Source organism: Pan troglodytes, chromosome 20 (assembly GCF_028858775.2).
Source record: "Pan troglodytes isolate AG18354 chromosome 20, NHGRI_mPanTro3-v2.0_pri, whole genome shotgun sequence".
NCBI classification, from domain to species: Eukaryota; Metazoa; Chordata; class Mammalia; order Primates; family Hominidae; genus Pan; species Pan troglodytes.
In genome coordinates this window covers 3,675,599-3,700,458 of record NC_072418.2, presented here as the reverse complement: position 1 = coordinate 3,700,458, position 24,860 = coordinate 3,675,599, and the positions used below count along the sequence as shown (strand labels likewise).

Sequence of the window (24,860 nt, the reverse complement as noted above, 5' to 3'; positions counted from 1 at the left end):
TCTGTACTAAAAATACAAAAATTAGGCAGGCGTGGTGGCGGGTGCCTGTAATCCCAGCTACTCAGGGGGCTGAGGCAGGAGAGTCGCTTGAACCCAGGAGGCAGAGGTTGCAGTGAGCCGAGATCACAGCATTGCACTCCAGCCTGGGCGACAGTGCAAGACTCCATCTCAAAAAAAAAAAAAAAAAGAAAGAAAGCCAGGTGTGGTGGCGGATGCCTGTAATCCCAGCTACTCAGGAGGCTGGGGCAGGAGAATCGCTTGATCATGAGAGGTGGAGGTTGCAGTGAGCCGAGATCGCGCCACTGCACTCCAGCCTGGGCTACAGTGCGAGACCCCACCTCAAAAAAAAGAAAGAAAAGAAAAGAAAAAGAAAGGAAGGAAGAAAGAACTAGAAGAGGCTACTTCTCTGCTTCTCCCTCTTCCCCATTCATTTCCTTCCTTCCACTCCAGGGCAAAGGCAGCGAGAAAAAGGCTGTGCAGATACTGATCTGAATTTACTCCCAGTGTGACTATAAACAGATCCAACACACGGTATGTAGTTTTGGTCTCCTTTTTGTCTTGTGGTAAAATATATGTGACATAAAATTTTCCATTTTAATTAATTTTGTTTTTATTTTATTTATTTATTTATTTATTTATTTTGAGAGGGAGTTTCTCTCTTGTTGCCCAGGCTGGAGTGCAATGGCTCGATCTCGGCTCACCACAACCTCCGCCTCCCAGGTTCAAGCAGTTCTGCCTCAGCCTCCCGAATAGCCGGGACTACAAGCACGCACCACCACGCCCGGCTAGTTTTGTATTTTTAGTAGAGACGGGGTTTCTCCATGTTGAGGCTGGTCTCGAACTCCTGACCTCAGGTGATCTGCCCACCTCGGCCTCCCAAAGTGCTGGGATGACAGGCGTGAGCCACCGCGCCCGGCCCCATTTTAATTATTTGTAGGTGCACAGCTCGTTGGCATTAAGCACATTCCCACTGTTGTGCAACCATCACCACCGTCCTCTCCAGAACCTTCTCATCTTCCCAAACTGAAACTCTGCCCCGTGAAATACTCACTCCCTGTCCCCTCCCCAGCCCCTGGCATCCCCCGGCCATCCTACGTTCTGTCTCTGTGGATCTGAGGACTCCAGGGACCTCCTAGGAGTGGACTCACATAGGATTTGTCCTGTTGTGACTGGCTTATTTCACTGAGCGTGATGTTCTCTGCAACCTCCGCCTCCCGGGTTCAAGCGATTCTCCTGCCTCAGCCTCCTGAGTAGCTGGGATTACAGGCACCCACCACCACGCCCAGCTATTTTTGTATTTTTGTAGACATGGGGTTTCACCGTGTTGCCAGGCTGGTCTCAGGGGATCCGCCCACCTCAGCCTCCCAAAGTGCTGGGATTACATGCGTGAGCCACTGCGCCCGGCCCTGGCTAATTTTTAAAACTTTTTTTTTTTTTGTAGAGACAAGGTCTCTGTGTGTGGTCTAAGCTGGTCTTAACTCTTGCACTGAAGCAATCCTTCTACCTTGGCATCCCAAAGTGGTGGGATCACAGGCCTGAGCCCCTGCACCTCCCCCAGGCACTGGGATCACAGGTGGGAGCTGCTGCACCCAGCCTATCAAGCATGTTCTGTGTGCCAGGATCACTGACAGCCCTGTGAGAGGGACGCTAGGACCATGAAGAAATACCTTCCGTTAGTGAACTACCAAAGAGAGATAAAACAGCTTCTGGCCGGGTGCGGTGGCTCACACCTTGCAATCCCAGCACTTTAGGAGGCCGAGGCAGGTGGATGACGAGGTCAGGAGATCAAGACCATCCTGGCTAACATGGTGAAACCCCGTTTCTACTAAAAATACAAAAAAAAAAAAAAAAGAAGAAGAAAAAAAAATTAGCCGGGCGTGGTGGCGGGCGCCTGTCATCACAGCTACCCAGGAGGCTGAGGTAGGAGAATCGCTTGAACCCGGGAGGCAGAGGTTGCACTGAGCCAAAATCATGCCACTGCACTCCAACCTGAGCAACAGAGTGAGACTCTGTCTCAGAAAAACAAAAACAAACAAAACAGCTTCTGACCAGGACATGCCTGTCCTGGGGCAGAATGGGGGTGTCTCCTAGAGGACACGTGGGCTCAGCTTGAGACAGAACGAGAAAGCGGCCTGACCAGGAGAGAGGCTGTCTGGGCAAGGGGAAGAGCGTGTGCCAAGGCCCAGGGCTAAGGAGCTGTGCAAGAGGTGGCAGGGACATGTGGAGGCGTTGAGCAGGCAGTGATGGGGCAGGCAGCTACCCAGACAAGGTGGCGCAGGGAAGGCCGTGCGCGGGAGCTGTTTCAGAGGCTGCCTACGTTCACACCGTGGCTCTGCTGCAACCTGTGAACCTCAACCTCTCTGGGCCTCAGTTTCCCTCATGTGTTAAATGGGCATCATAACTGCATCTGTTAACCCGTGCAGAACGCATGGCAGGCAGGCAGGCAGGCAGTGCTCAGGGCTCATGACTGTGGCCCCACGTTCAGAGGGGGAAGGAAACCGGCTATCAGAGCCAGGACGCCACCGCAGCGGGCTTGGGGGCCCCCAGGAAACAAGCGGGGGGTGTGCTTGACCCTAAGGGGCTACCCTGGGCTGGGGGAGGCCTAATTCCACCCCCGCACACCCCAGCTGCAGGGCCGCCGGAGGAAAGGGCACTGCTGGGATTGAGTCCTGGTCTCCAGAACTGGAGGCGTCTTTGGGCAGAACCCCCCATTAGGGACCCGGGGTCTCAGATGACCCCAGCCTATGGGGGTGCGACATGGGCTCATGAAAGGGGGGCATCAGAGCTCTAATGCTGGGTCCCCACCCTCGTGGCCACCAGACCACCGGCTTTGCTTCTCAAAGCCTCAGTTTCCACATCTGTAAAATGACAGTCGGCTGCTCTGTCTATGGAGTAGCCATTCTTTTTTATTCCTTAATAAACTTGCTTTCAAAAAAGAAAGGAAGGAAGGAAGGAAGGAAGGAAGGAAGGAAAAACGACAGTCATCATAGAACCTGGCGGGCGCGGTGGCTCACGCCTGTAATCCCAACACTTTGGGAGGCTGAAGCGGGAGGATCGCTTGCGCCTAGGAGTTTGAGACCAACCTGGGCAACATAGCAAGACCCCGTCTCTATTAAAAAAAGACAGAACTCACTGTAGCATCTTCTGAAGATTAAATGATTTTAAACACTTAAAGCACTTCCAACAGCGCCTGGAAGATCCTCAGATTCTCACACCCCAGCGAGGAGGGGGCCTTTCTGCGGTGCTGACAGATGAGGAATCTATGGCGCGTAAGCGGCAAGGCGGGGATTCCGGTCCCCAGCCTGCAGGTTCGCGTCCCCGGGCGCGGGGCTGCGGTGCCCGCTCCGCAGAGGGGGCACCGAGGCTCCTTGGGGAGGGGGCACCGAGGCTCCTTGGGGAGGGGGCGGCCGGGACCCGACCCCACTCCCGCCACCTCTCGCGTGGCCGCCGCTAGAGGCCGCTCCCGGAGCCGCGCGCGCGCGTCCTCTCGCGGGTCCGCCCCCCGGGCCTGTTGGACCCGCCCCCGGCCCACAAGCCCCTGCAGGGAGCGGGCCCGGGCGGGGCGCGATCGAGGTCGGGTCGCCGTCCAGCCTGCAGCATGAGCGCCCCCAGCGCGACCCCCATCTTCGCGCCCGGCGAGAACTGCAGCCCCGCGTGGGGGGCGGCGCCCGCGGCCTACGACGCAGCGGACACGCACCTGCGCATCCTGGGCAAGCCGGTGATGGAGCGCTGGGAGACCCCCTATATGCACGCGCTGGCCGCCGCCGCCTCCTCCAAAGGTAGCCCCCGCCCGGCCTGCACCGCCCCCGGGGTCGCAGGGGAAACTGAGGCCGGGGCTGCCCCGACCCGGGGACTCTGCAGCCCACCCTCCCGCCGCGGCGCCTCTGTCTCCTCGCCTGGGAAGTGGGGCTGCAGGTGGGGGCACACGGAGGCGTTCACGGGGAGTGCGGCAGGCGTGGGGCCCGCACACGTTAGGCACCGCCTAAGTACCAGAAACTTCCTCTCCAGGGGGAGTGAGGCCCCCCGCTCTCCAGATGGGGACCTCAAACGTGAGACCTGGGTGAAACTGGGTGGAACCGGGTCCCCAGCTCCCTGTCTGAGGTCGGGAGGAAGGGGTCGTGCCAGGGAGAGGCTGCCCTTCTGCCTGCCTGGGAGAGCAGCCCCGACTCGCCCGGCTAAGAATAGCACTCGGAAAGCTGAGCTCAGGGAGACAGCTGTCCCCGGGGTGGCCCTGGCCTGCCTGGCGTCAGAGGCTAAGGGCTGCTAAGAAAGGACTCCCTGGCCCCACACAGGCCCTATCCAGGGGTTGGGCCTCAGTGTTCCCACCCTGAAAATGGGCACGTCCAGTGTCCAGTGCCAATCAGGATTGAGCGGGGGGCCCATGTGTGGCCCACTGGGGACCAGTCCTTCCCCTCCCAGATAGTCTCAAGTCCAGGTCTTGCCTGGCCACTCTTGCAAATCCAACTTTCGGATAGAGGGAGGGGGAGAGAAAAGTAACCAACCCGAGAGATAAGGGACCCGGGACAAACAGCGTGGGCTGGGCTCAAAGTCCAAGGCTCTCGCCTCCCCACAGGCCTGGCCCCAAAAGCGGCCGTCTTCGGCCTCCCTGGCTGGTCATCCTCTCTCTGGCCGCTGGCCAGGGCCCACGCTGTTCCCGCTCAGGACTGCTGTGTTCTGCCCGCCTCTGTCCATGCTGGCCCAGGGTGCCCTCCCGTCCTGTGGCAAATGTGACTCATAGCCTAGTCCAGCCCTGCACCCCCTCCTCCAAGCAGACCCCCAGCTCAGCCCTGCCCTGTGCCCCCTCCTCCAGGAAGCCTCCCCAGCCCTGCTCTGCACCCCTCTTCCAGACAGCCTCCCCAGCCCTGCGTCCCCTCCTGCTGGCAGCCTCTCCAGCCCTGCCCCGCACCCCCTCCTCCAGGCAGCCTCCCCAGCACTGCCCCACACCCCCTCCTCCAGGCAGTCTCCCCAGCCCTGCCCTGCCCTGTGCCCCTCCTCCAGGCAGCCTCCTAAGCCCGGCCCACCTAGTGATGCCAGGCGCCCTGTGTCTGCCCAGGGGGCCGGGTCCTGGAGGTGGGCTTTGGCATGGCCATCGCAGCGTCAAAGGTGCAGGAGGCGCCCATTGATGAGCATTGGATCATCGAGTGCAATGACGGCGTCTTCCAGCGGCTCCAGGACTGGGCCCCACGGCAGACACACAAGGTGCCCCTCTGCCCGCAGGCCCTCCAGGACCCCCACTCCTTGGGGTGAGGGCACTGCTTCCTGGGGGTTGGGGACCTGGGGCTGCCAGAGGTGGAAGAGGTGGTCTTCTCTCTCGGGAGTCCCCCTGGCCGCTCCCTTTCTGCAGGTGGGGAGATCCTGGGGACCTCTCTACCCTATCCTCTCTTTTTCTTTTCCCCTCTGCAAGGTCGTCCCCTTGAAAGGCCTGTGGGAGGATGTGGCACCCACCCTGCCTGACGGTCACTTTGATGGTGAGGGGTGAGGGGTGAGGTTACGTATCACAGGGTGGGCCTCCCCAGCTCCAATGCAGCCCCTCCTTTGCTTGTGGGGGGCCCTCTGATGTGCACTGGGGGGACAGAGCCCAAGTGGGTGTGGGCCTGGCTGTGGGATGGCGGAGCACCGGGGATGGGCATGCTCACGGAGGGGCTCTGGAGGCGATCTCGGGGTTCTCAAGCCTGTGTGGGAGCCCCACCTCTACCCACGGCCCCGTCTCACTGCACCTCCACCCGCTGGGGGATGAGCCGGGTGAGGCTGGGCGAGGCGCTGAGCCCGGCCCTGACCGCGTGGGCTTCTGTTCTCCGTGCAGGGATCCTGTACGACACGTACCCACTCTCGGAGGAGACCTGGCACACACACCAGTTCAACTTCATCAAGGTGGTTCTCTCTGACTTGCTGGGATGCGGGAGGCCCTCGGGGAAGCCCCTCTGCCCACACCCCCACCTCGGTCCTGACCACTGGCCACTCCCCTTCCACAGAACCACGCCTTTCGCCTGCTGAAGCCGGGGGGCGTCCTCACCTACTGCAACCTCACCTCCTGGGGGGAGCTGATGAAGTCCAAGTACTCAGACATCACCATCATGTTTGAGGTGTGCCCACCTGAAGTTCCCCATGGGTCTCCAGGAAGTGACCTTGGATGGGGGTGGGAAGGGGCTGCTGGAGCCACCTTGCTACCTGGGGAGGGTCCCTTCCTGACCCCCTGGGTGGGCTGGACTGTGCTGGTTCATTTAGAAATCAAAGTCCTTTGCCTGGCGCAGTGGCTGCCAGGAGCAGTGGCTCAGGTCTATAATCCCAGCACTGTGGAAGGCCGAGGTGGGCAGATGGCTTGAGCCTAGGAGTTCAAGACCAGCCTGGGCTACAGAGCAAGACCTCATCTTTCCTAAAAAAAAAATACAAAAAACTAGCTGGGCGTGGTGGCGTGTGCCTGTACTCCCAGCTACTTGGGAGGCTGAGGTAGGAGGATTGCTTGGGCCCCAGGGGCAGAGGTTGCAGGGAGCCCAGATCGAACCACTGCACTCCAGCCTGGGTAACAGAGCCAGACCCTGTCTCAAGAAAAAAGAAAGAAAGAAAGAAAGAAAATTTTTTAAAAAAATGGAAATCAGGCTGGGCGTGGTGGCTCACACCTGTGATCCCGGCACTTCGGAAGGCCAAGGCGGGTGGATCACTTGAGCCCAGGAGTTTGAGCCTAGCCTGGCCAACATGGCAGAATCCCATCTCTACTAAAAATACAAAAGTTAGCCAGGCGTGGTGGCGGGCGCCTGTAATTCCAGCTACTCGGGAGGCTGAGGCATGAGAATCACTTGAACATGGGAGGCGGAGGTTGCTGTGAGCCGAGATTGCACCATTGTACTTCAGCCTGGGCAACAGACCGAGACTCCATCTCAACAAAACAAAAACAAAAAAATGGAAATCAAAGTCCCTCACCAGCTCAACAACCTCCCATGGCTCCCCAGTGCCCTGTGGTTCAGCCTAAGCCCTGCGTGTTCCCCTCCCTCCAGCTGCCTCCACCTGGCTGTCTTTGCTGGTTCAGCAGTGCTTGTCTCGCTGTTCCCTCTGCCTGGTGGAGGCGGCCTATCTGAGAAGGGCTCTATGTGGTTGCCCTGGGCCGCTGTTGTGAGAGCCGGCTGGGTGCCTGTGGCCCTTGGGGCAGCTTTTCTTCCAAAATGGGAACTAGTGGCCTGTGTTCTTTTTCTGTTGTGATTCTTTGGCTCCACCCGCCACACTGGCAAGGTCTGGAGAACTGTGGAGTAGGTGCCCGGGGGTGGCTCGAGTGTGGGGCTGGGGTTCCAGGACAGCCGGGAAGCTGCTGCCCGCACTGGGGAGCTGGAGATTCCCGTTCACACCTGGGCTTCCAGGGCTGCCCTGCCATGTGCCCACGGGAGCTGCAGCCGCCCACCCGGGCCTTGCCATCTGTAAACACTCTTCAATGAGGGGTGGGCGCCAGGGTGCACGTGACCCCCATGGCCCTCAGAGGTGACCTGGTGCCATCCCCGACCAGGAGACGCAGGTGCCCGCGCTGCTGGAGGCCGGCTTCCGGAGGGAGAACATCCGTACGGAGGTGATGGCGCTGGTCCCACCGGCCGACTGCCGCTACTACGCCTTCCCACAGATGATCACGCCCCTGGTGACCAAAGGCTGAGCCCCCACCCCGGCCCGGCCACACCCATGCCCTCCTCCGTGCCTTCCTGGCCGGGAGCCCAGGGTGTCGCACCAGCCCTGGGCTGATCCCAGCTGTGTGTCACCAGAAGCTTTCCCAGCTTCTCTGTGAGGGTCCCACCAGCCCCAGGCTGATCCCAGCTATGTGTCACCAGCAGCTTTCCCGGCTTCTCTCTGAGGGTCACTGCTGCCCGCTGCAGGGTCCCTGAGGTGAAGTAAACGCCGGCGCTGGGCTTGGCCAGTCGGCAGTGAGTGTGCGATTGTTACTTCCAGCGGCTGCTCCCTCACCTCCCGCCCATCCCACGGACACAGGAAAAGTGGGTGACTCCCCTCCAGGTTTCTGAGCGGCCCCAAGATCCGCCCCACCCCCCCACTGTCTTGCCCATGGCAGACATCTCCAGCTGATGCCCGAAGTCCCTTCCTCAGATGAAAGCCACCTGACCCTTTGCAGTGGGGTCAGGGAAGGGCGTAACCAGGTCAGGGTCTCAGAGGGTGGCAGCACCACGGCCGGGGTGTGGGTGAGACAAGGATCTTTGCCCACCTCAGGCAGGAACCCACTTCTCTGCCCGCCCCAGCACACCCTGAGCTCCCCTCCTCCCGCCCCAGGAGGGGCGTGGCTGCTGACAGCCCCGTTCCCCAAGCCTCCCATTTCCAGATGTGGTTTCCTCTCAGGAGGCATCGCCCCTGCTGGGCCCGTTGCAGGGGCAGCCCCACCTGCCCGGCCCCAGGAACATCCCGGGTCCTGCCTGTCTGTGCCCTTGTGCCCAGCTGGTCACCCCATGCCTCCCACTTTGCCCCCTGCATCCACATGTGTGCAGCCCGCCCATCTTCCTGGGGCCGTCCTGCTCGCCCCCTCCACTGACCTCCTTGCCCTGAGAGAAGGCTGGCTCCTGTGCTCTGCACTCTGGCCCAGGGCTGCTGTTCTGCTGGCTGACGCCCTGTCCCCACCCCAGCATGTCCTGCTTCCAGGCTGCTTGACCCGGCTGGGCTGGGTGCCTGTTCCCCACCCCTGCCCCAGTCTCCTGGGCCCCATCCCAGCCTGGCCCGTCATAACTGCCGATCCCCAGAACTGTCCCTGGTGTGCAGCAGGCATGCAGGGTGGGCCTGCAGAGCGAGGTCCCAGCACCGGCGGCATCTGGTGCTGAACACAGGAAGATGGGATGTTTGCTGAATGAATGCACGTCCCTGATGAGGCCTGGACTTCGACGGATGAAGGGGCTGGTGGGGTGGAGTCAGGGTTCCCCGAAAGCCCTGGGTGGAGAGGGTCCCCAGAGTGGGGTCAGACAGCCTGTGAGGCTCACAGTCCTGCCCTGCAGCCCTTTGGTTTGGACCAGGTGCCACCTCCCCATCTCCCTGGCCCCAGCCCTCAGCTAACCAGCCCATCCCACCGCCTGGAAATGGGCCAGAGGGCAGTGGCGACCTGCCCAAGTCCACACGCAGGCCACAGGCCACACTCTGAACCCCGGGGCAGGCTCAGACGGGCTTTGCTCAGCCTGCCTTAGGGCATAGAGGGAGACTGAGTCAGGGCCCTCCCAGGAAGGATGGGTGTGCGGCCTTCCACGCTCAGGACTTTGGGCCACGATGTCCACCCCAGGGTCTTCGCAGAGCAGCGGGAAAGGACCCTGCTGGCAGGCACAGTGCCCGTCTCTGCCCCCGGCTCTGCTCCAACTGCCCCCAGCCCAAGGGCGGCACGCCGCAGGGGGTCTGTGATCCCCCCACGTCCCCGGCTCCTTTCACCCACACACCACACTGGGAGGCGGCAGCCCGAGGGCAGGTTTATTGACAACCTCACGGGACACAAGCAGGCTGGGGACAGGACGGCGACAGGCTCCGGCGGCGGCGCTACCTGCGGTACCAGATCTGCAGCCTCCGCTCCCGCTTGATCTTCCTCTGCAGCTGCAGGATGCCATAGAGCAGGGCCTCGGCCGTAGGTGGGCAGCCTGCAGGGACCTTGCCTCAGTCTCGCTTCCCGCAGCCGGAGCCCGCGTGACCGCGTGCACAGCGCAGCCGGCTCGGCTTTGGAGGGGTCTCCCGGGCCGGCCTCTGAAGGTGGAGGCTGACAGCCCTGGGTGGGCGCAGTGCCAGGGGCTGGGAGCCGGCGCAGGGGAGGTCCCTGCAGGAAGAGTGGGGTCCTCCCCTGGGCAAGGCCCCACTGCCCTCCACCCGTGGCTCATCCCGGGCTGTCACAGGGACCTCTCGGACAAGACGCTGACCTCACTAACCCGGCCCCCGGCCCCAGCCCTCAGGACTCCATGGGGGCCAGCGCTCAGCAGACACACTTAGCAGTGGGGAGCAGGGCCCGGGGCTGCCCTGGACGGAGATGGAGGCAGGGAGGCTGGGCGGAGGGAGGGGAGGTGGCCCAGAGCCCGGGCATCCCACTAGGACCCGATGACCCTCTTTCTGAGCCTCAAGCCAGAGCTCTTTGCTGGGGATCCCCCAGTCCCGGCTGCCACGCAGGTTCAGAGCAAAGGGCTTGAGCAAGAGGACGAAGCCCAGGGCCCAACGGGGACAGCGGGAGTGGAAACAGGTGAGAAAGGACAAGGCCACTGCAGGGCCTGGGAAAGGGCGGCCAGGCCCCACCTGGCAGAGCTCTGGCAAGTCCAGGCTGCTCCAAGGGAGGGAGAAGCACAGTCCGCAGGGAGGGAGGGAGGAGCGAGGTCCCCAGGGAGGGAGGAGCACGGTCCGCTGGGAGGGAGGGGCTCGGTCCCCAGGGAGGGAGGAGCGCAGTCCCCAGGGAGGGAGGGGCGCGGTCCCCAGGGAGGGAGGAGCATGGTCCGCAGGGAGGGAGGAGCTCAGTCTGCAAGGAGGGAGGAGTACAGTCCACACTCGCAACTTGCCCCATTGGTCTGCACTGCAGGGGAAGACGCCAGGGGCATGGGCTGAGCTCCTGACCCCGGGATGGACCTCTCTGTGCTGTCAAGTCACGGGGAGGCCCAGGCTGCCCTCTCCACTGCCCCCGGGGTGACCTGAACCGTGCGGAACGCTGAACAAATCAACGCCCTTTCCAGGGAAGCGGAATCCAAAGTCAGAGCCTGTTCCTCCACTTTTGAGAGGCACCAGGATGTGCCTCTCGCTTGCCCAAACCCCCAGACTCGGGACACAGGGCTGGGCTCTCTGCGCATGAGCTAATGCCGCACGCAGCACAGGGTGGCCAAGGACAGGACTCTGTCCCCTGTCCCACATGAGCGCCACCTCCAAGCCTGCCTACCGTGGACCACTGTCAAGGTGAACGCCCGGGGGGGTGGCCCTCGTGGGACCACGTGAGGTGCAAGAGTCCCACGGGATCACCAGATATAAAGAATGTTCCAGGTGCGATGTGAATTTCAGGTATGCAGCCAATGCTCTTTGTAGTGTCAGTATAGCCCAAATATTGTTGGGATATACTCGTACTAAACAATTACTACTAACAGTTTTCCTGATGGTCAAATTCACCCTAACCTCACAGTCAAACTAAGCCTCCCACGTTTTCATTTGCCAAATCCGGCCACCCCGGGTCCCAGGGAGTCCTGCGTGCCCTTCTGTAAGGCTGAGGGCGCGGGACAGTGTCCTTGGCCCCCAGGAACCTTCTCTCTTGGTATTTCTAACTGCAGGTCTTTGGTTTGTGCCAGGTAGGACCATATGAAACTGCTGTAAACCAGGCGAGTGTCAGGAATTCCACTCAGCTTCCCCTGCTCCCTCTGATCCCTCTGATGCCTGAATACATCGCCGACTTCTCACAGGGGACACACTCCACTAAGAGGCAGCGCTCCGAGTCGGCCCATCCATAGGATGGGGGAGCCCGCCGTCTGCTGGGGGTGTGGGACTCCCTCACAGGGGCCGCCGGGCTCCGTGTGGCGCTGGCCCTGTCTCCAGCTTCCTCGTGGGCGGTGCGGTCCCGGCCCTACCTGGGATGTAGATGTCCACGGGCACGATGCGGTCGCAGCCCCTCACCACCGAGTAGGAGTAGTGGTAGTAGCCTCCTCCGTTGGCGCAGCTGTGGGGGAGGCACTGTGAGGGGAGTGTGCCGAGGACCCGCCTGCCCACCCTCCCTCCTCGCAGCTGTGGGGGAGGCGCCGTGAGGAGCACCTGCCCAGGACCCGCCCTGTCCACCCTCCCTCCACGAGGCCTCGCCCCATCCCCACCCGCCTTCAACTGCAGGCCAGGCACCTACGAGGCTGGAACTTGTCACGGAGAAGCAATGAGCAAACACGCACAGGCTCCCAGAGCCTCTGTGGGACCCGTGGGGCGCAAGCTCACACGTGGCTGATAACTCGGGGAAAAGTGCTCCCCTCCCGAGGGGGCTCCTGACCACCGATTCCCGGGGCTGGGACGTGTCAGATCACATGTGTCAACAAAAAGCCACTTCAGACAGCCACAGTGCCAACACCCAGCCCCTGTCTATGGGGCGGCTGAGCCTCACCCTCGCCTGATTCCGGCTCTGTCAGTGAGGCGCTGGGGTCCACCCGGGGCAGGGAGCTGGAAACCCCAGGAGACCACACAGACTCCACTCCCAGCACTGCTTCCCACAGCCGTAAAAATGGACATACCCTGAATGCCCAGCAGTGGGAGACGGTTCTGAAAACTCTGGAATATTCTAATTAACTGTTTAGAATTAGATTAGTAATGTGTCCACACAGTGGGATATTATTCAGCCAAGAAAAGGCGCGAGGCTCGGACACAGGCCACAGCACGGATGCACCTTGAGGACGTCGCGCTCAGTGAGAGACGCCGGACACAGAAGGCCACGCGGCGTGTGATCCTGTTTCTGTGAAATGTCCAGGATGGGCCCATCCACAGAGACAGGGAGGGGAGGTGTGGGCACCGGGGCTCGGAAGGGGATGCAGAGTGACTGCTGATGGGGACAGCGTTTCATTTGGGGGTGATGAGAATGTTCTGGAATTAGAGGTGGTGGCCTAACAACCACTGAGCTGCTCACTTTAAAAGGGTAAACTTAGCAAGACCTGATCTCTACAGAAATTTTAAAAAGTAGGCACAGTGGAGTACATCTGTAATCCCAGCACTCTGAGAGGCTAAGGTTGGGCGACCGCTTGAGCCCAGGAGGTCAAGGCTGCAGTGAGCTATGACTGCACCACTGCACTCCAGCCTGGGCAACTCAGTGAGACTCTGTCTCTAAAAAATAAAAATAATAAATATTGGCCAGGCATGGTGGCTCATGCCTGTAATCCCAGAACTTTGGGAGGCTGAGGTGGGTGGATCACGAGATCAGGAGATCGAGACCATCCTAGCCAACATGGTGAAACCTCTTCTTTACTAAAAATACAAAAATTGGCCAGGTGTGGTGGCGGGTGCCTGTAATCCCAGCTACTCGGGAGGCTGAGGCAGGAGAATCGCTTGAACCTGGGAGGCGGAGGTTGTAGTGGGCCGAGATCGTGCCACTGCACTCCAGCCTGGGCGACAGAGCTAGACTCCATCTTTAAGTAAATAAATAAATATTTTAAAATGTTAAGAGACTAAATACCTTTCAATGTTATGGGGAAATGACTAAAAAATGATGGCAAGGCCAGGCGTGGTGGCTTATGCCTATAATCCCAGCACTTTGGGAGGCCGAGGCAGGCGGGTCACCTGAGGGAGTTCAAGACCAGCCTGGCCAACATGGGGAAACCCCGTCTCTACTAAAAATACAAAAATTAGCTGGGTGTGGTGGTGCATGCCTGTAATCCCAGCTACTTGGGAGGCTGAGGCAGGAAAATTGCTTGAACCTGGGAGGCGGAGGTTGCAGTGAGCCGAGATGGTTCCACTGCACTCCAGCCTGGGTTGACAGAGCAAGACTCTGTCTCAAAAAAAAAAAAAAAAAAAAGAAAAAAAACTAATGGCAAGTGAGAAGGCTGAGATTATAAAACTATCTACAGCACCTGTCATCACTTATGTGTGAGTAAAGCAGAGAACTGGGCGGAATGTGGGGTCTGCTGCGTGGGGGTGGACGGGAGGAATCGTTCTGGGGAGAGGCCCACCAGCGCATCTGCCTAGGGTGGAGGCACCGAGACGGGTGGAGGCACCGAGACGGGTGGAGGCACCGAGACGGCTGAAGGGCAGCGCCGGGACCACGTGGGATTTCACTGAATGTAGATGACACTTTTGATAAGCGCCATCAGAGCACAGCCAGGCCAGCACTCACGCTACGTCTGTCCCTGGAGACCCCCCGCCCTGCACTCACCTCCCCATGGAGACCACGTAGCGCGGCTCCGGCATCTGGTCGTAGACCTGGAAGAGAGGCGGGGTCCGTGCGCAGCTCACTCTGGGGGCGGCTGGGCGGCTGGGACGAGGCCTACCTTGCGAAGCGCTGGGGCCATCTTGTTGGTGAGTGTGCCGGCCACGATCATGACGTCGGACTGGCGCGGGCTGGCGCGGAAGACCACGCCGAAGCGGTCCATGTCGTAGCGGGGTGCTGCCATGTGCATCATCTCCACGGCGCAGCAGGCCAGGCCGAAGGTCATGGGCCACAGAGAACTCTGCGGAGGCCGGGCTCGGGTCAGACGCCACCCCCGGAGCCCCGCGTGGCCCAGCGTGAGACTCCACGTGGAGCACCCAGAACCCCCGACTCATGTCCCGGGGTGGCAGCCGGCAGAGGTGAGAGGCACAGCGGCTCCTGCAGGTGGCCTCTGGGCCCCAAGAGTTGTAAAGCGCGCCCCACCAGCCACATTCAAATACATAAAATAGAGAGAAACGGGTGAGATCTGTCCTCATCACATAGTTCCTCGAACCCAGTGTATCCTAAGTCCCACCATTTCAACAGGGGGCTCCAGCCACTCTCTGAGCACGTGGGCTACAGGCGAGTAGTAGCGCAGGTCTAACCGGGAACTCTGCCTTAACTAGATCTGGGTCCGCATACCAAGTGCGACGCCTCCAGGAAGCCCTCTCAGATCTCCTTGGCCACTCCCTCCCCTCTCCTCCATCCCCGTGGCTTCTCTTTTCTCCCACGGTTCCCGCTCTCCCTGCACGTGGCTCTGAGACCTGGCAGGGGCCCTGCTGCATGTATTGGCGGGTGAGAGGGTCAGGCTACAGAGTGAGGCAGGGCTGCCCGGGCAGAAATGGCCAGGTCCACCTGCCCGCCAGAAGCCTGTGTTGGGACGGCCCCTGGCCATGTCTCAGGTTCCCTCCATTAGAAACTATCCTGCATTAGCCGGGCGCGGTGGCTCACGCCTGTAATCCCAGCACTTTGGGAGGCCGAGGTGGGCGGATCACGAGGTCAGGAGATCGAGACCATCCTGGCCAACACGGTGAAACCCCGTCTCTACTAAAAATAAAAATACAAAAAATTAGCCGGGCGTGGTGGCGGGCACCTGTAGTCCCAGCTACTTAGGAGGCTGAGGCAGGAGAATGGCGTGAACCCGGGAAGCGGAGCTTGCAGTGAGCCGAGATCACGCCACTGCACTCCAGCCTCGGCGACAGAGCGAGCCTCCGTCTCAAAAAAAAAAAAAAAAGAAAGAAAAGAAAAAGAAAAGAACTATCCTGCATTAAAAACTATCCTTGTCTCGACCACTGCGGCCCTGGCAGGACGTTCGCCGTGGCATTGTTTAGGAAACAAAAAACAAAAGGAAACAGTGAACGTCCATCAATGGGGGATTGTTGAACCCGGGCTGTCACGGCAAGTGCCGCAGGAGCTGGAGGGAGCTGCACGTGCTCACGCTGCAGGGGGATGGCAGGGGCTGCGTGGGGGCTGGCGCCACAGGCAGGGGAGGCTTTAAACGGGTACCGAGAAGGATCTACTGCCTTCACACGCGCTCCTTTTAACTTAAAACACTGCTTTCACCTTAAAAGAGAAACAAGAGGAACACACGGAAGCCAGAAAGAGAATGACGGAAACGGAGGGGTTCATCTCAAGCAGGGTCCGAATCCTCAGATGGAACCACAGGCCACCAGGCCAGCACAGGGGCCTCCGGGAGGGTCTGCCCTGCTCCACGGCCGCAGGGGTGCGTGTGCATCAGTGAGTGTGCCTGTGTGCATGCATGCCAACAGGCGCACATGCATGCGTCCACACAAGTACGTGTGTGCATGTGTGTGTGTGCATGTGTGCGCATGACTGTGCATATATGTGCACGTGTGTGCGAGTGTGCGTGTGCATGTGTATGTGTGCGCATGAGTGTGTGCATGAGTGCAAGTGTGCATGTGTGTATGTATGTGTGCGAGCGTGTGTGCGCATGTGCTTGTGTGTGCATGTGTGCGAGTGTGCATGTGTGCGAGTGTGCATATGTGCATTGTGTGCGTGTGGTCCGTGTACACATCTGTCCATACATGTGAGTGTGCATGCATGTGTTGTGTGTGTACGTGTCTGCACGTTGGTGTGTGTATATGTGTGCCTGTGAGTGTGCAGAGAGGCCCTGGCGCTCGAGGAGGGCCTGCAGCTCATAGTACTCACCCGGCGGGCCCAGTTGACGAGGTCATCCAGCTTGGCCACCACATACTCGCCCCGGCTGCTGGGTTTGGGAGCCACGGCTCTGGCCTTTGGCAGGGCAGGCTGGGTGCTGGCACAGAGACACACGGGCACAGGAGGTGTCAGCCACGCAGGTGCTTCCCAGAGGCGGATGCGAGCCCCCACGGCCGCTGCCAGAGGCCTGGACCCACATGAGGTCAGGGACTGGGATGTGTGACCCCCTCCCTGCCCCATCCATGCACCTCAGTGGCTGCGGCACTGATGCAGAAAATGAGGAAGGGATGGGGGTGGGGCGGGGGGGTACGACCTCCCCCAGAAGGCCAGCTTCACCTGCTTGGGCCATCGGTGGCCACGCTCTGATGGACACTTCGTGCCTGCACAGCCGGGCCCACGCTGGAGCTGCCGGGAGATGGAACGCGGGTCAGTGGCTGTCCCAGGCCCCTCCAGCTCCCCCAGCCGCACTCACTGTTGTCCTGCCTCTCCCCTCCCTGCTGCGAGACTGCTCTCGCCTCTGCCTGTCAACACTTGGGCCACTGGCCAGAACCGCTGGGGCCGTGCGGCCATCGCCCCGACCCCCAATGATGGCCCAGACTTGAAGGGAATTTCTTTTGTGACGTACCCAGCAGGTCAACAGTGTCCAAGCAAGGACGGTCCCAGGATCATCCACAGAAGGAAACTGGCAGCAGGCCCTCCACACATGACCAAGGTAAGATCCCTGGGCATGCGCCCTCACCGCCCTGTCAGTCACCTGGGTCTGCAGGAGGCCTGCCCCAGCTGCCATCTGCACACGGCTCACAGAATGCCTTCCCACCCGAGGTGGCGGTGAGCTCTGACGGCACTGAGCCGGGCCCACGGGGTTTTCCTCCTGACTGTCCAGCCTTTGCCACTGCGTGGACTGTCCCAGGGAGGGTCCTGGTACATCACAGGCAGCGTGCAGACCGTCACCTGCATCCTGTCCCTAACATGACACGTGACCTTCAACAAGGCGCCCCCCCCCACCCCCCCGCCCCGTTCGTCTGTCGCTGCTGAAGGCCCCTCCCAGCTGAGGGCTGGAGACTCAGGCACTCACCGCAGACCAAGGATCCGGAAGCCGCGCAGGCCAGGAGCTGCAGAGAGGACCACGGGGTGGGGACAGTGAGCTGCGGGCAGCACGCAGGGCTGGCCTCCAGGCGCTTCCCCGTCAGGCTCCTGCCCGCACAGCCTAGCTCTGATCCCAACTCGAGTGCCACTTAACAAACGTTAGGTAACGAGGGGGTTTTCAGAACACGAGCGAGTCTTAGTCCCCTGCTTGAGACCGCATGGCCCCGGAAGGAACCCAAACGCTGCCCCGTCTCCCCGCCCTGGCGATCTTCACTGGCACCTGCCGCTTTCCTGCGCCAGGGCCCCGCACTGGCTGCTGCCCTGCGGGGGACACCCCGCCTCACACTTGCACACTGGCTGCTGCCCTGCGGGGGACACCCCGCCTCACACTTGCACACTGGCTGCTGCCCTGCGGGGGACACCCCGCCTCACACTTGCACACTGCTGGCCCCTTCTCACGAGGCAGGTTTCAGTTCAGATACCCGGGGCGTCCCGCCTACACCAGGGCCCCAGGTCCTCCGGTTGCCGGCACCCGGTTCTATCTCCATCTATGCGTGCTTGTGGGGTGCCTGCCACTCCGGCAATGCTGGGGCCTCCCTGGGCACCCAGTGCTCGTCCTGGCCTCAGCTGTGCCTGACAAGCGTGTGCTGGGTGCTCCAGGCCCTGGCTGCTGCTCGGGCGTTTCCCACGCAGCTGAGCACAGGCGCCATCCTGCAGGAATCTGCAGTCCGCTAAGCGGGGAGGGCGCTGCCCACGTCAACCTACACAGCAAAGCACCCCTAGAGGAGCCAGCCTCAAAGGAAGCGCAGAGGAGGGAACGCGCCTGCACGAAGTCTCCTGGGAGATCCTTCCCGAGGCGAAGACTAAGGCCAGAGCAGGGCCTTGCCACGCCCAGGGGCACTCAGCGGGAGGAAACCTGGAGGTGCCAGGAATCCTGGCTCACAAGGAAGAATCCAGAAAGGCAGGCTTGGTGCTGGTGATGGCTGAACTGTGTCCCTCCACCCGACCTGCATCTGAAGCCCTAACCCCAGGACCTCAGAATGTGACTGCTTTTGGAGATGGGGTCTTTAAAGGGATCATTAATGCCTGGGCGTGGTGGCTCATGCCTGTAATTCCAGCACTTCAGGAGGCCGAGGCAGGTGGATCACCTGAGGTCAGGAGTTCGAGACCAGCCTGGGCAACATGGTGAAACCCCGTCTCTACTAAAAATACAAAAATTAGCTGGGTGTAGTAGCAGGTACCTGTAATCCCAGCTACTCGAGAGGCTGAGGCAGGAGAATCACTTGAACCCGGGAGGTAGAGGTTGCAGTGAGCAGAGGCCGCGCCACTGCACTCCAGCTTGGGTGACAGAGGGAGACTCCATCTCAAAAAATAAAGGGTCATTATAAAGGACAGTGAGGTCACGAGGGTGGGCCCTCATCCGATATGACTTATGTCCTTGTAAGAAAAGGCGATCAGGACACAAACACGTACAGAGGAAAGACGCAGGGAGAAGATGGCCACGGGCAAGCCAAGGACAGAGGCCTCAGCAGGAACCAACCCTGCTGACCCCCAATCTTGGCCTTCCAGCCCACAGAACTGTGAGAACATCAGCTTCTGTTGAAGCTGTCCAGGTGATGGTACTTTGTCGCTGTGGGTGAGGTGAGGCCCAATGGAGAGGCTGTGGGCAGCCTCCAGGGGCCAGGGCCAGGGTTTGATGCCCCTGAATGCAGCGATCCACGGGGCCTTCTCCTGCCTCTGAGCCCCTCCCTCACCCCAGCCTTAGCCTCATCCGGGGTTGCTGTTTCCCATGGCCCCGTCCAGGCCGCAACTCTCTGAAGGACACAAGCCTGTGACCTACTCCTTGGCATGCCTGAGGCTGGGCACAGCAGACAGGCTAACTGCCAAGCCCCAGGCTCTGGTGGGAGCTGCCCCACTCCAGGTGTCAGTTTCCCAAGCTGAAAATGCAGGACTTTGGATGAGCTCCTAGCAGAGGAGATACTCTTCTGAGAACCTCTGAGGTGATGGGACTCTGTGCCTCTGGGTCAGGGTTTTTGTTGTTGTTGTTGTTGTTTTGAGACGGAGTTTCGCTCTTGTCGCCCAGGCTGGAGTGCAACGGCACAATCTTGGCTCACTGCAACCTCCACCTCCCAGGTTCAAGCTATTCTCCTGGCTCAGCCTCCCGAGTAGCTGGGATTACAGGCGCCTGCTACCACGCTCAGCTAATTTTGTATTTTTTAGTAGAGACAGGGTTTCTCCATGTTGATCAGGCTGGTCTTGAACTCCCGAACTCAGGGGATCCGCCCACCTCGGCCTCCCAAAGTGCTGGGATTACAGGCCTGAGCCACCACGCCCAGCTGGTTTGTTTTTGTTTTTGTTTTTGAGACGGAGTTTCACTCTTGTTGCCCAGGATGGAGTGCAATGGTGCAATCTTAGCTCACTACAACCTCCGCCTCCCGGGTTCAAGCGATTCTCTTGCCCCAGCCCCCCTAGTAGCTGGGATTACAGGCATGCGCCACCATACCCAGCTGATTTTGTATTTTCAGTAGAGACGAGGTTTCTCCATGTTGGCCAGGCTGGTCTCAAACTCCGGACCTCAGGTGATCCGCCCACCTTGGCCTTCCAAAGTGCTGGGATTACAGGCGTGAGCCACCGCGGGTGGGCCAGGCATTCTTAACAAGGGGCCTGGTGAGGATTCAGAACTGTGAATTTGCTTGGAATAAAAAAAATATATGTCTTTGTTGTCACCAGCATCTTATGGAAAATTAGCCCTTCATTCAATTCTTAGCGTAGGCTGGGTGCTATGGCTCCCAGCACTTTGGGAGGCTGAGGTGGGAGGATTGCTTGAACTCAGAAGTTCGAGACCAGCCTGGGCAACAGGGCAAGACCCCCATCTCTACTAAAAATACAAAAACTAGCCAGGCATGGTGGCACACACCTGTGGTCCCAGCTACACAGGACACTGAAGTGCCAGAATCGCTTGAGCCTGGGAGGCACAGGTTGCAGTGATGAGCCAAGATGGCAACACTGCACTCCAGTCTGAGCGACAGAGGCAGACCCTGTCTTAATAAATAAAAAAAAAAAAATTCTTAGCATAGACAACAAAATACGGCAGTATTAGCAGGACCTGTAACTTTTCACCAAGCGGAATCACAGATGTTTCCTAGCTATGGTGCAGGGGCTGCAGACGTTTCCGTATCATCAAAGCCTCATTTCCACTCCTCACTCCTTCCAAATCACAGTCGCAATTAGACCTGCCGCTAGATCGCGTTCATAAGGGAAGCACTTAGATTACTAAGTCGCCAATCAGGTTTCAAGACAATCTTTTAATAACTGCCTCTCCGTGTAACTGATTTCCTTGCAATTCTATGGATTTTATTCCATGCATTTAATAACTTTATCTGAGCAGAGGTCCGCAGGCTTCAGCTGATCCCAAAAAAGTCCCTGGAGCAGGACAGGCTCTGCGAGAGGCCCTTACCTCCCAGGGGTGGGGAGGGAGGTGGAGGGTCCAGCAGGGTGGCGTGGATGTCCTGGGTCCTGTTCCTTCCCAGGCCCGGCCCTGTGACCTCGAAGACCCTCAATGGGCCTCAGTTTCCCAGCCTGTCAGGCAGGCCCCGCTCTCTCCAGGGCATCTCAAGGGCAGCCTCGCGGGCCGTGCCCTGGTCTCGGGGACGTGAATGGGGCCCCTCCAGCCTCCACCCCGAGCGCCTTCCTGAGGCTGGAGGCTTGCGTCATGACCCACCGGGCCTCGGTTTCCCCGACTGTACTCTGGACACAATAACGGAGACCGTTCATCGCAAGCCGGGCGGGGAGCCCGAGGAGCGGCCGGCTCGGAGAAGCCCGGAGAGGACCGCGGCCACGACGCCGGCACCGACCCCCGACGCCACCACGACACCCGAGGCTCCCACGGCCCCAGACCCGCGCGGCCCCACACCCGCCGCCGGTGCCGCGCTCACCTGACAGCACCGCCATCTTGGCCTCGGCCTTCAGACAACCTCTGAGGTCCGTTCTCCTTAGCGCTCCGGGTTCCCGGGGCCGCCGCCCAAAGCGGCTCGGAGCGCATGCGGAAACCGGAACCTGGAGCCGGGAGGTTCCGCTGCGCTTTCGGCCTCCGTGGTCGTGCCTGCGCCGTGCACCCCCAGATGACCCGAAGCGGAAAGGTCATCGGAGTGCGCACGTGGGGGCCCCGGGTCTGCGGCGGACCGACAAAAACAGAGGCGACACTCATTTTCTTGTTATTCCACGAGAGCAAAAGTCACCACGCGTCCCTGGGTGGGCTCGAACCACCAACCTTTCGGTTAACAGCCGAACGCGCTAACCGATTGCGCCACAGAGACGACACTGCGCCCCGGCGCCCGGGGAGACCTTATAAAGGATGTGGGGGCCTGCTGACGCGAAACGACTGCGCCTGCGCGGGGAAGGTGCAGCGCGGGACGCAGTCCTGGCGAGAGCGACTCTCCCGCCCAGCCGAAATAGCTCAGTTGGGAGAGCGTTAGACTGAAGATCTAAAGGTCCCTGGTTCGATCCCGGGTTTCGGCAGAAGTTTTAGCGCCCCTTGCGATCACTGATGTCTTTCGTTCAGGACTGGTCCAGCTGCCTTGCAGCTATCCCGGACCCCTTACCGCAACATCACCGCATTCTGCAGAGGAGTCGCCGCGATGTGGACTCATCCCAAAGTAAGGGGGCTCAGACCTCACAACCCCAAAGCCTCCTCTTCCCACCCCTAAGAGGTCATAATTTCAGCTCAAACTTCCCCCTTCCCTGACACACCCTCGATTTTCCATCTTGCTTAAATTGATAAGTTTACAACCAGTACTAATGATATAAAAACTAACACTAAACACCCAAACTAGCAAAACAGAGTTTGCAGAACGCTTTCTGCATGCATATCATTTAATTTTCACAATTCCACTGGAGGTTTTGTCTGCCTGTTTTATGATCACAAAAACAGAGGCAAAGGCCGGTGCGGTGGTTCACGCCTGTAATCCCAGCACTTTGGGAGGCTGAGGCAGGCAAATCACCTGAGGTCAGGAGTTCGAAACCAACCTGGCCAATATGGCGAAACCCTGTATCTAAATCCCAGCTACTCGGGAGGCTGAGGCAGGAGAATCACTTGAATCCGGGAAGCGGAGGTTGCAATGAGCTGAGATCGTGCCACCGCACTCCAGCCTGGGCGACAGAGTGAGACTCCATCTCAAAAAAAAAAAAAAAAAGAAAAGAAAAAAGAAAAAGAAAAAGTAAAGAAAACAGAGGCGCAAATTAGGTGAACACAGGTGACTAGCAAGACTGGGGGCCCCTTGAGGACCACAACAAGTGTTTACTAAATTCGTGCCATGGGCTGGGGACCCACTGCTGAGCAAAGCAAGGCCTGGTCTCTGTTCTTGGGCAGCTCAAAAGGATTGGAGGGGCCCAGCATGGTGGCTCACACCTGCAATCCCAGCACTTTAGGAAGCCGAGGCAGGAGGATCACTTGAAGCCAGGAGCTTGAGACCAGTCTGGGCAACATAGCAAGACCCCATCTCTACAATAAATAATAATAATAAAGACTTGGGGGAAAAGCTGACAAGAACCTAAGAGGCTGGCAGGTGCATAAAACCCTCTTCCTTCTATAGTTCTCATAGCTGCCCGTGCTGTAGGGTTTTGGTTTTATTTTTATTTATTTTTTTTTTTGAGATGGAGTCTTACTCTGTCACCCAGGCTGGAGTACAGTGGCAAGATCTCAGCTCACTGCAGCCTCCACCTCCCTGGTTCAAGTGATTCTCCTGCCTCAGCCTCCTGAGTAGCTGGGATTACATGCACACACTATGATGCCCGGCTAGTTTTTGTATTTTGAATAGAGACAGGGTTTGTTGGCCAGGCTGGTCTCGAACTCCTGACCTCAGGTGATCTGCCCACCTCGGCAGATCCGAGTGCTGGGATTCAGGAGTGAGGCACCACGCCTGGCCATGGTTTTGGTCTTAAATTTATATCAATATTTTTAGAATAATTTAGAGTTGTGAGTACCCCATGCCCAGTTCCTGAGTGTGATACATTTGTCACATGATACATTATTACTGACCAAAATCTACAGTCTATCCAAGTTTCCTGGGTTTCCTCTAATGCCCTTTCCTGGCCTAGGGCTCCATCCAGGACCCTACGTGGCATCAGGCGTGGTGTTTCCTCAGCTCCTGGGACCGTGGCCGTTTCTCAGGCATTCCTGTTTCTGATGCCTGCACAGTTCTGAGGCAGGGCTTACTGTGGAACATTGCTCATTAAGGGATTTTGCTTGTGGATTTTTTTTTTATATACAGTCAGGGACAGCAGAGTGCCTCCCCTGTCCCCAGCGTGCCATGCTGGGATCATGTGTCAGTTGCCTTGGACTCTTCCCGGGAGGAACAATGAAGCCAGCCCAAGGATTTCTGCTGGCTCTTAGCCCTAGTAGTGGTGGTGGTGGGGGATGGGGTGGGGACTGCAGCTGAGTTCAGTGGGAGCCAAGGGGGAGGGTCCTCCGGCCGCTGGGATGACAGGGCCCCTGGGCTTGTGTCTGCTGTTCAGGCTCTTGCCTTCCTATGGGGTCTTTTTTCTTTTTTTGAGACGGAGTCTCGCTCTGTCCCCCAGGCTGGAGTCTTGCTCTATCCCCCAGGCTGGAGTGCAATGGCACAATCTCAGCTCACTGCAACCTCTGCCTCCTGGGTTTAAGCAATCGTCCTGCTTCAGCCTCCTGAGTAGCTGAGATTACACGCATCCACCACCACACCCGGCTAATTTTTGTATTTTTAGTAGAGATGGGGTTTCACCATGTTGGCCAGGCTGGGCTCAAACTTCTGACCTCAGGTGATCTGCCCACCTTGGCCTCCCAGAGTTCTGGGATTACAGGTGTGAGCCACCAAGCCCAGCCCCTATAGGGTCTTCACGTTTAACCGGGGCTGCTCTGTGTGACCAACAGAATGGCAGTGATATTCGTGTGCGGCTGCTGACTCAGAGGCAAGCTGGACATCACAGAGGGCAGGCACGCAGGCGGCTTGACCCATGTGGAGTAGAACCGCGGCCTCCTTCCCATGCCTTGCCCCCAGCGAGGCTCCTCAGACCCCCAGCCCCGTTGGAGCCTTCTGATGATGTGGCCCCAACCAGCATGTGGACTGCAGCCCCACGAGCCACCCTAGAAGCCCCTGGCCGGGCTGCCCTTAGATCCCGGCCCCACAGAAACTGTGTGGAGAATGTTCCAGGCGCTGGGTTTTGGGGTGGCATTCTGCTGCAAAGGGGGCTGACTGATAGGCGGACTGGACAGAAAGGTGAGGTAGGTGGGGAGAAGAATCTGGTTCAGGAACTCCGGGCCCTGGAGGACACCCGAGACAGGGAACATGGAGGAGCTGGTTTCACGGGGCAGAGGCAGGACATGAGCAGAGGGCAGGCAGCAGTTCCAGAAACAGCTCGGGCCAGTGAGAGGGGAAGGACCCAGAGCGGGGTGAGAGTAGGAATTGGGGAAGGTGAGGAGGGGGCGTGAGGCTGGCACAGGGAGGGAGGCAGAGAGGCACAAGCACTCAGGCAGGCCAGCTGCAGTGGCTCTCGCCTACAATCTCAGCACTTTGGAGGCCGATGGGGATCACTTAGCCTCGGAAACACAGCAAGCACCGTTTCTACAAGCAGCACAAAAATTAGCCGCGCATGGTGGTGCACACCTGTGGTCCCAGCTTCCTGGGAGGCTGAAGTGGGAGGATCGCTTGAGCCAGGGAGGTCAAGGCTGCAGTGAGCCACGTCTGCACCACTGTACTCCAGCCTGGGCAACAGAGCCAGACCCTGT

The 24,860-nt window shown here is 59.4% G+C and overlaps 2 protein-coding genes and 2 non-coding genes across 7 annotated transcripts; 2 read left to right on the top strand and 2 right to left on the bottom strand.

The window, feature by feature from the left end:
* The first annotated feature begins 3,513 nt into the window (after positions 1-3,513).
* GAMT (guanidinoacetate N-methyltransferase) lies at positions 3,514-7,902 on the top strand. Of its 2 annotated transcripts, XM_016934565.4 has the most exons (6): positions 3,514-3,779; positions 5,054-5,199; positions 5,405-5,468; positions 5,804-5,871; positions 5,973-6,083; positions 7,493-7,902. In XM_016934565.4, exons 1-6 carry the CDS (start codon positions 3,599-3,601, stop codon positions 7,631-7,633), a joined length of 711 nt encoding a protein of 236 aa, XP_016790054.1. In that variant the 5' UTR covers positions 3,514-3,598; the 3' UTR covers positions 7,634-7,902. The 2 variants fall into 2 exon arrangements, with proteins under 2 accessions (XP_016790054.1, XP_016790053.1); XM_016934564.4 differs by lacking the exon at positions 7,493-7,902 and having other exon boundaries at positions 3,519-3,779; positions 5,973-6,397.
* A 1,503-nt stretch (positions 7,903-9,405) lies between these two features.
* Positions 9,406-21,158, bottom strand: NDUFS7 (NADH:ubiquinone oxidoreductase core subunit S7). Of its 3 annotated transcripts, none has more exons than XM_016933979.4 (8): positions 21,037-21,158; positions 17,091-17,127; positions 16,352-16,420; positions 16,007-16,112; positions 13,920-14,099; positions 13,805-13,851; positions 11,535-11,623; positions 9,406-10,501 (listed from the first exon to the last, which is right to left on the bottom strand). In XM_016933979.4, exons 1-8 carry the CDS (start codon positions 21,050-21,052, stop codon positions 10,443-10,445), a joined length of 603 nt encoding a protein of 200 aa, XP_016789468.1. In that variant the 5' UTR covers positions 21,053-21,158; the 3' UTR covers positions 9,406-10,442. The 3 variants fall into 3 exon arrangements, with proteins under 3 accessions (XP_016789468.1, XP_016789469.1, NP_001103713.1); XM_016933980.4 differs by having other exon boundaries at positions 9,406-10,447; positions 21,037-21,157; NM_001110243.1 differs by having other exon boundaries at positions 9,493-9,590; positions 21,037-21,052.
* Positions 21,159-21,343: 185 nt separating this feature from the next.
* Positions 21,344-21,417, bottom strand: TRNAN-GUU (transfer RNA asparagine (anticodon GUU)). The gene has a single exon. It is a non-coding gene; the product is annotated as a tRNA-Asn (tRNA).
* A 129-nt stretch (positions 21,418-21,546) lies between these two features.
* Positions 21,547-21,619, top strand: TRNAF-GAA (transfer RNA phenylalanine (anticodon GAA)). Its single transcript has one exon. It is a non-coding gene; the product is annotated as a tRNA-Phe (tRNA).
* Positions 21,620-24,860: the final 3,241 nt, after the last annotated feature.

What these genes read in the sequence shown, in the direction of transcription:
- NDUFS7 (NM_001110243.1), bottom strand. An exon ending in GCCACCGATGGCCCAAGCAG is followed by an intron (nt 16,113 to 16,351) that starts GTGAAGCTGGCC and finishes TCTCTGTGCCAG; the next exon opens with CACCCAGCCTGCCCTGCCAA. An exon ending in CGTGGACATCTACATCCCAG is followed by an intron (nt 9,591 to 11,534) that starts GTAGGGCCGGGA and finishes AGGTCCCTGCAG; the next exon opens with GCTGCCCACCTACGGCCGAG.
- GAMT (XM_016934564.4), top strand. Translation starts at nt 3,599, where the DNA reads ATGAGCGCCCCCAGCGCGACCCCCATCTTCGCGCCCGGCGAGAACTGC. An exon ending in CGCCGCCGCCTCCTCCAAAG is followed by an intron (nt 3,780 to 5,053) that starts GTAGCCCCCGCC and finishes GTGTCTGCCCAG; the next exon opens with GGGGCCGGGTCCTGGAGGTG. An exon ending in GCCTGACGGTCACTTTGATG is followed by an intron (nt 5,469 to 5,803) that starts GTGAGGGGTGAG and finishes TTCTCCGTGCAG; the next exon opens with GGATCCTGTACGACACGTAC.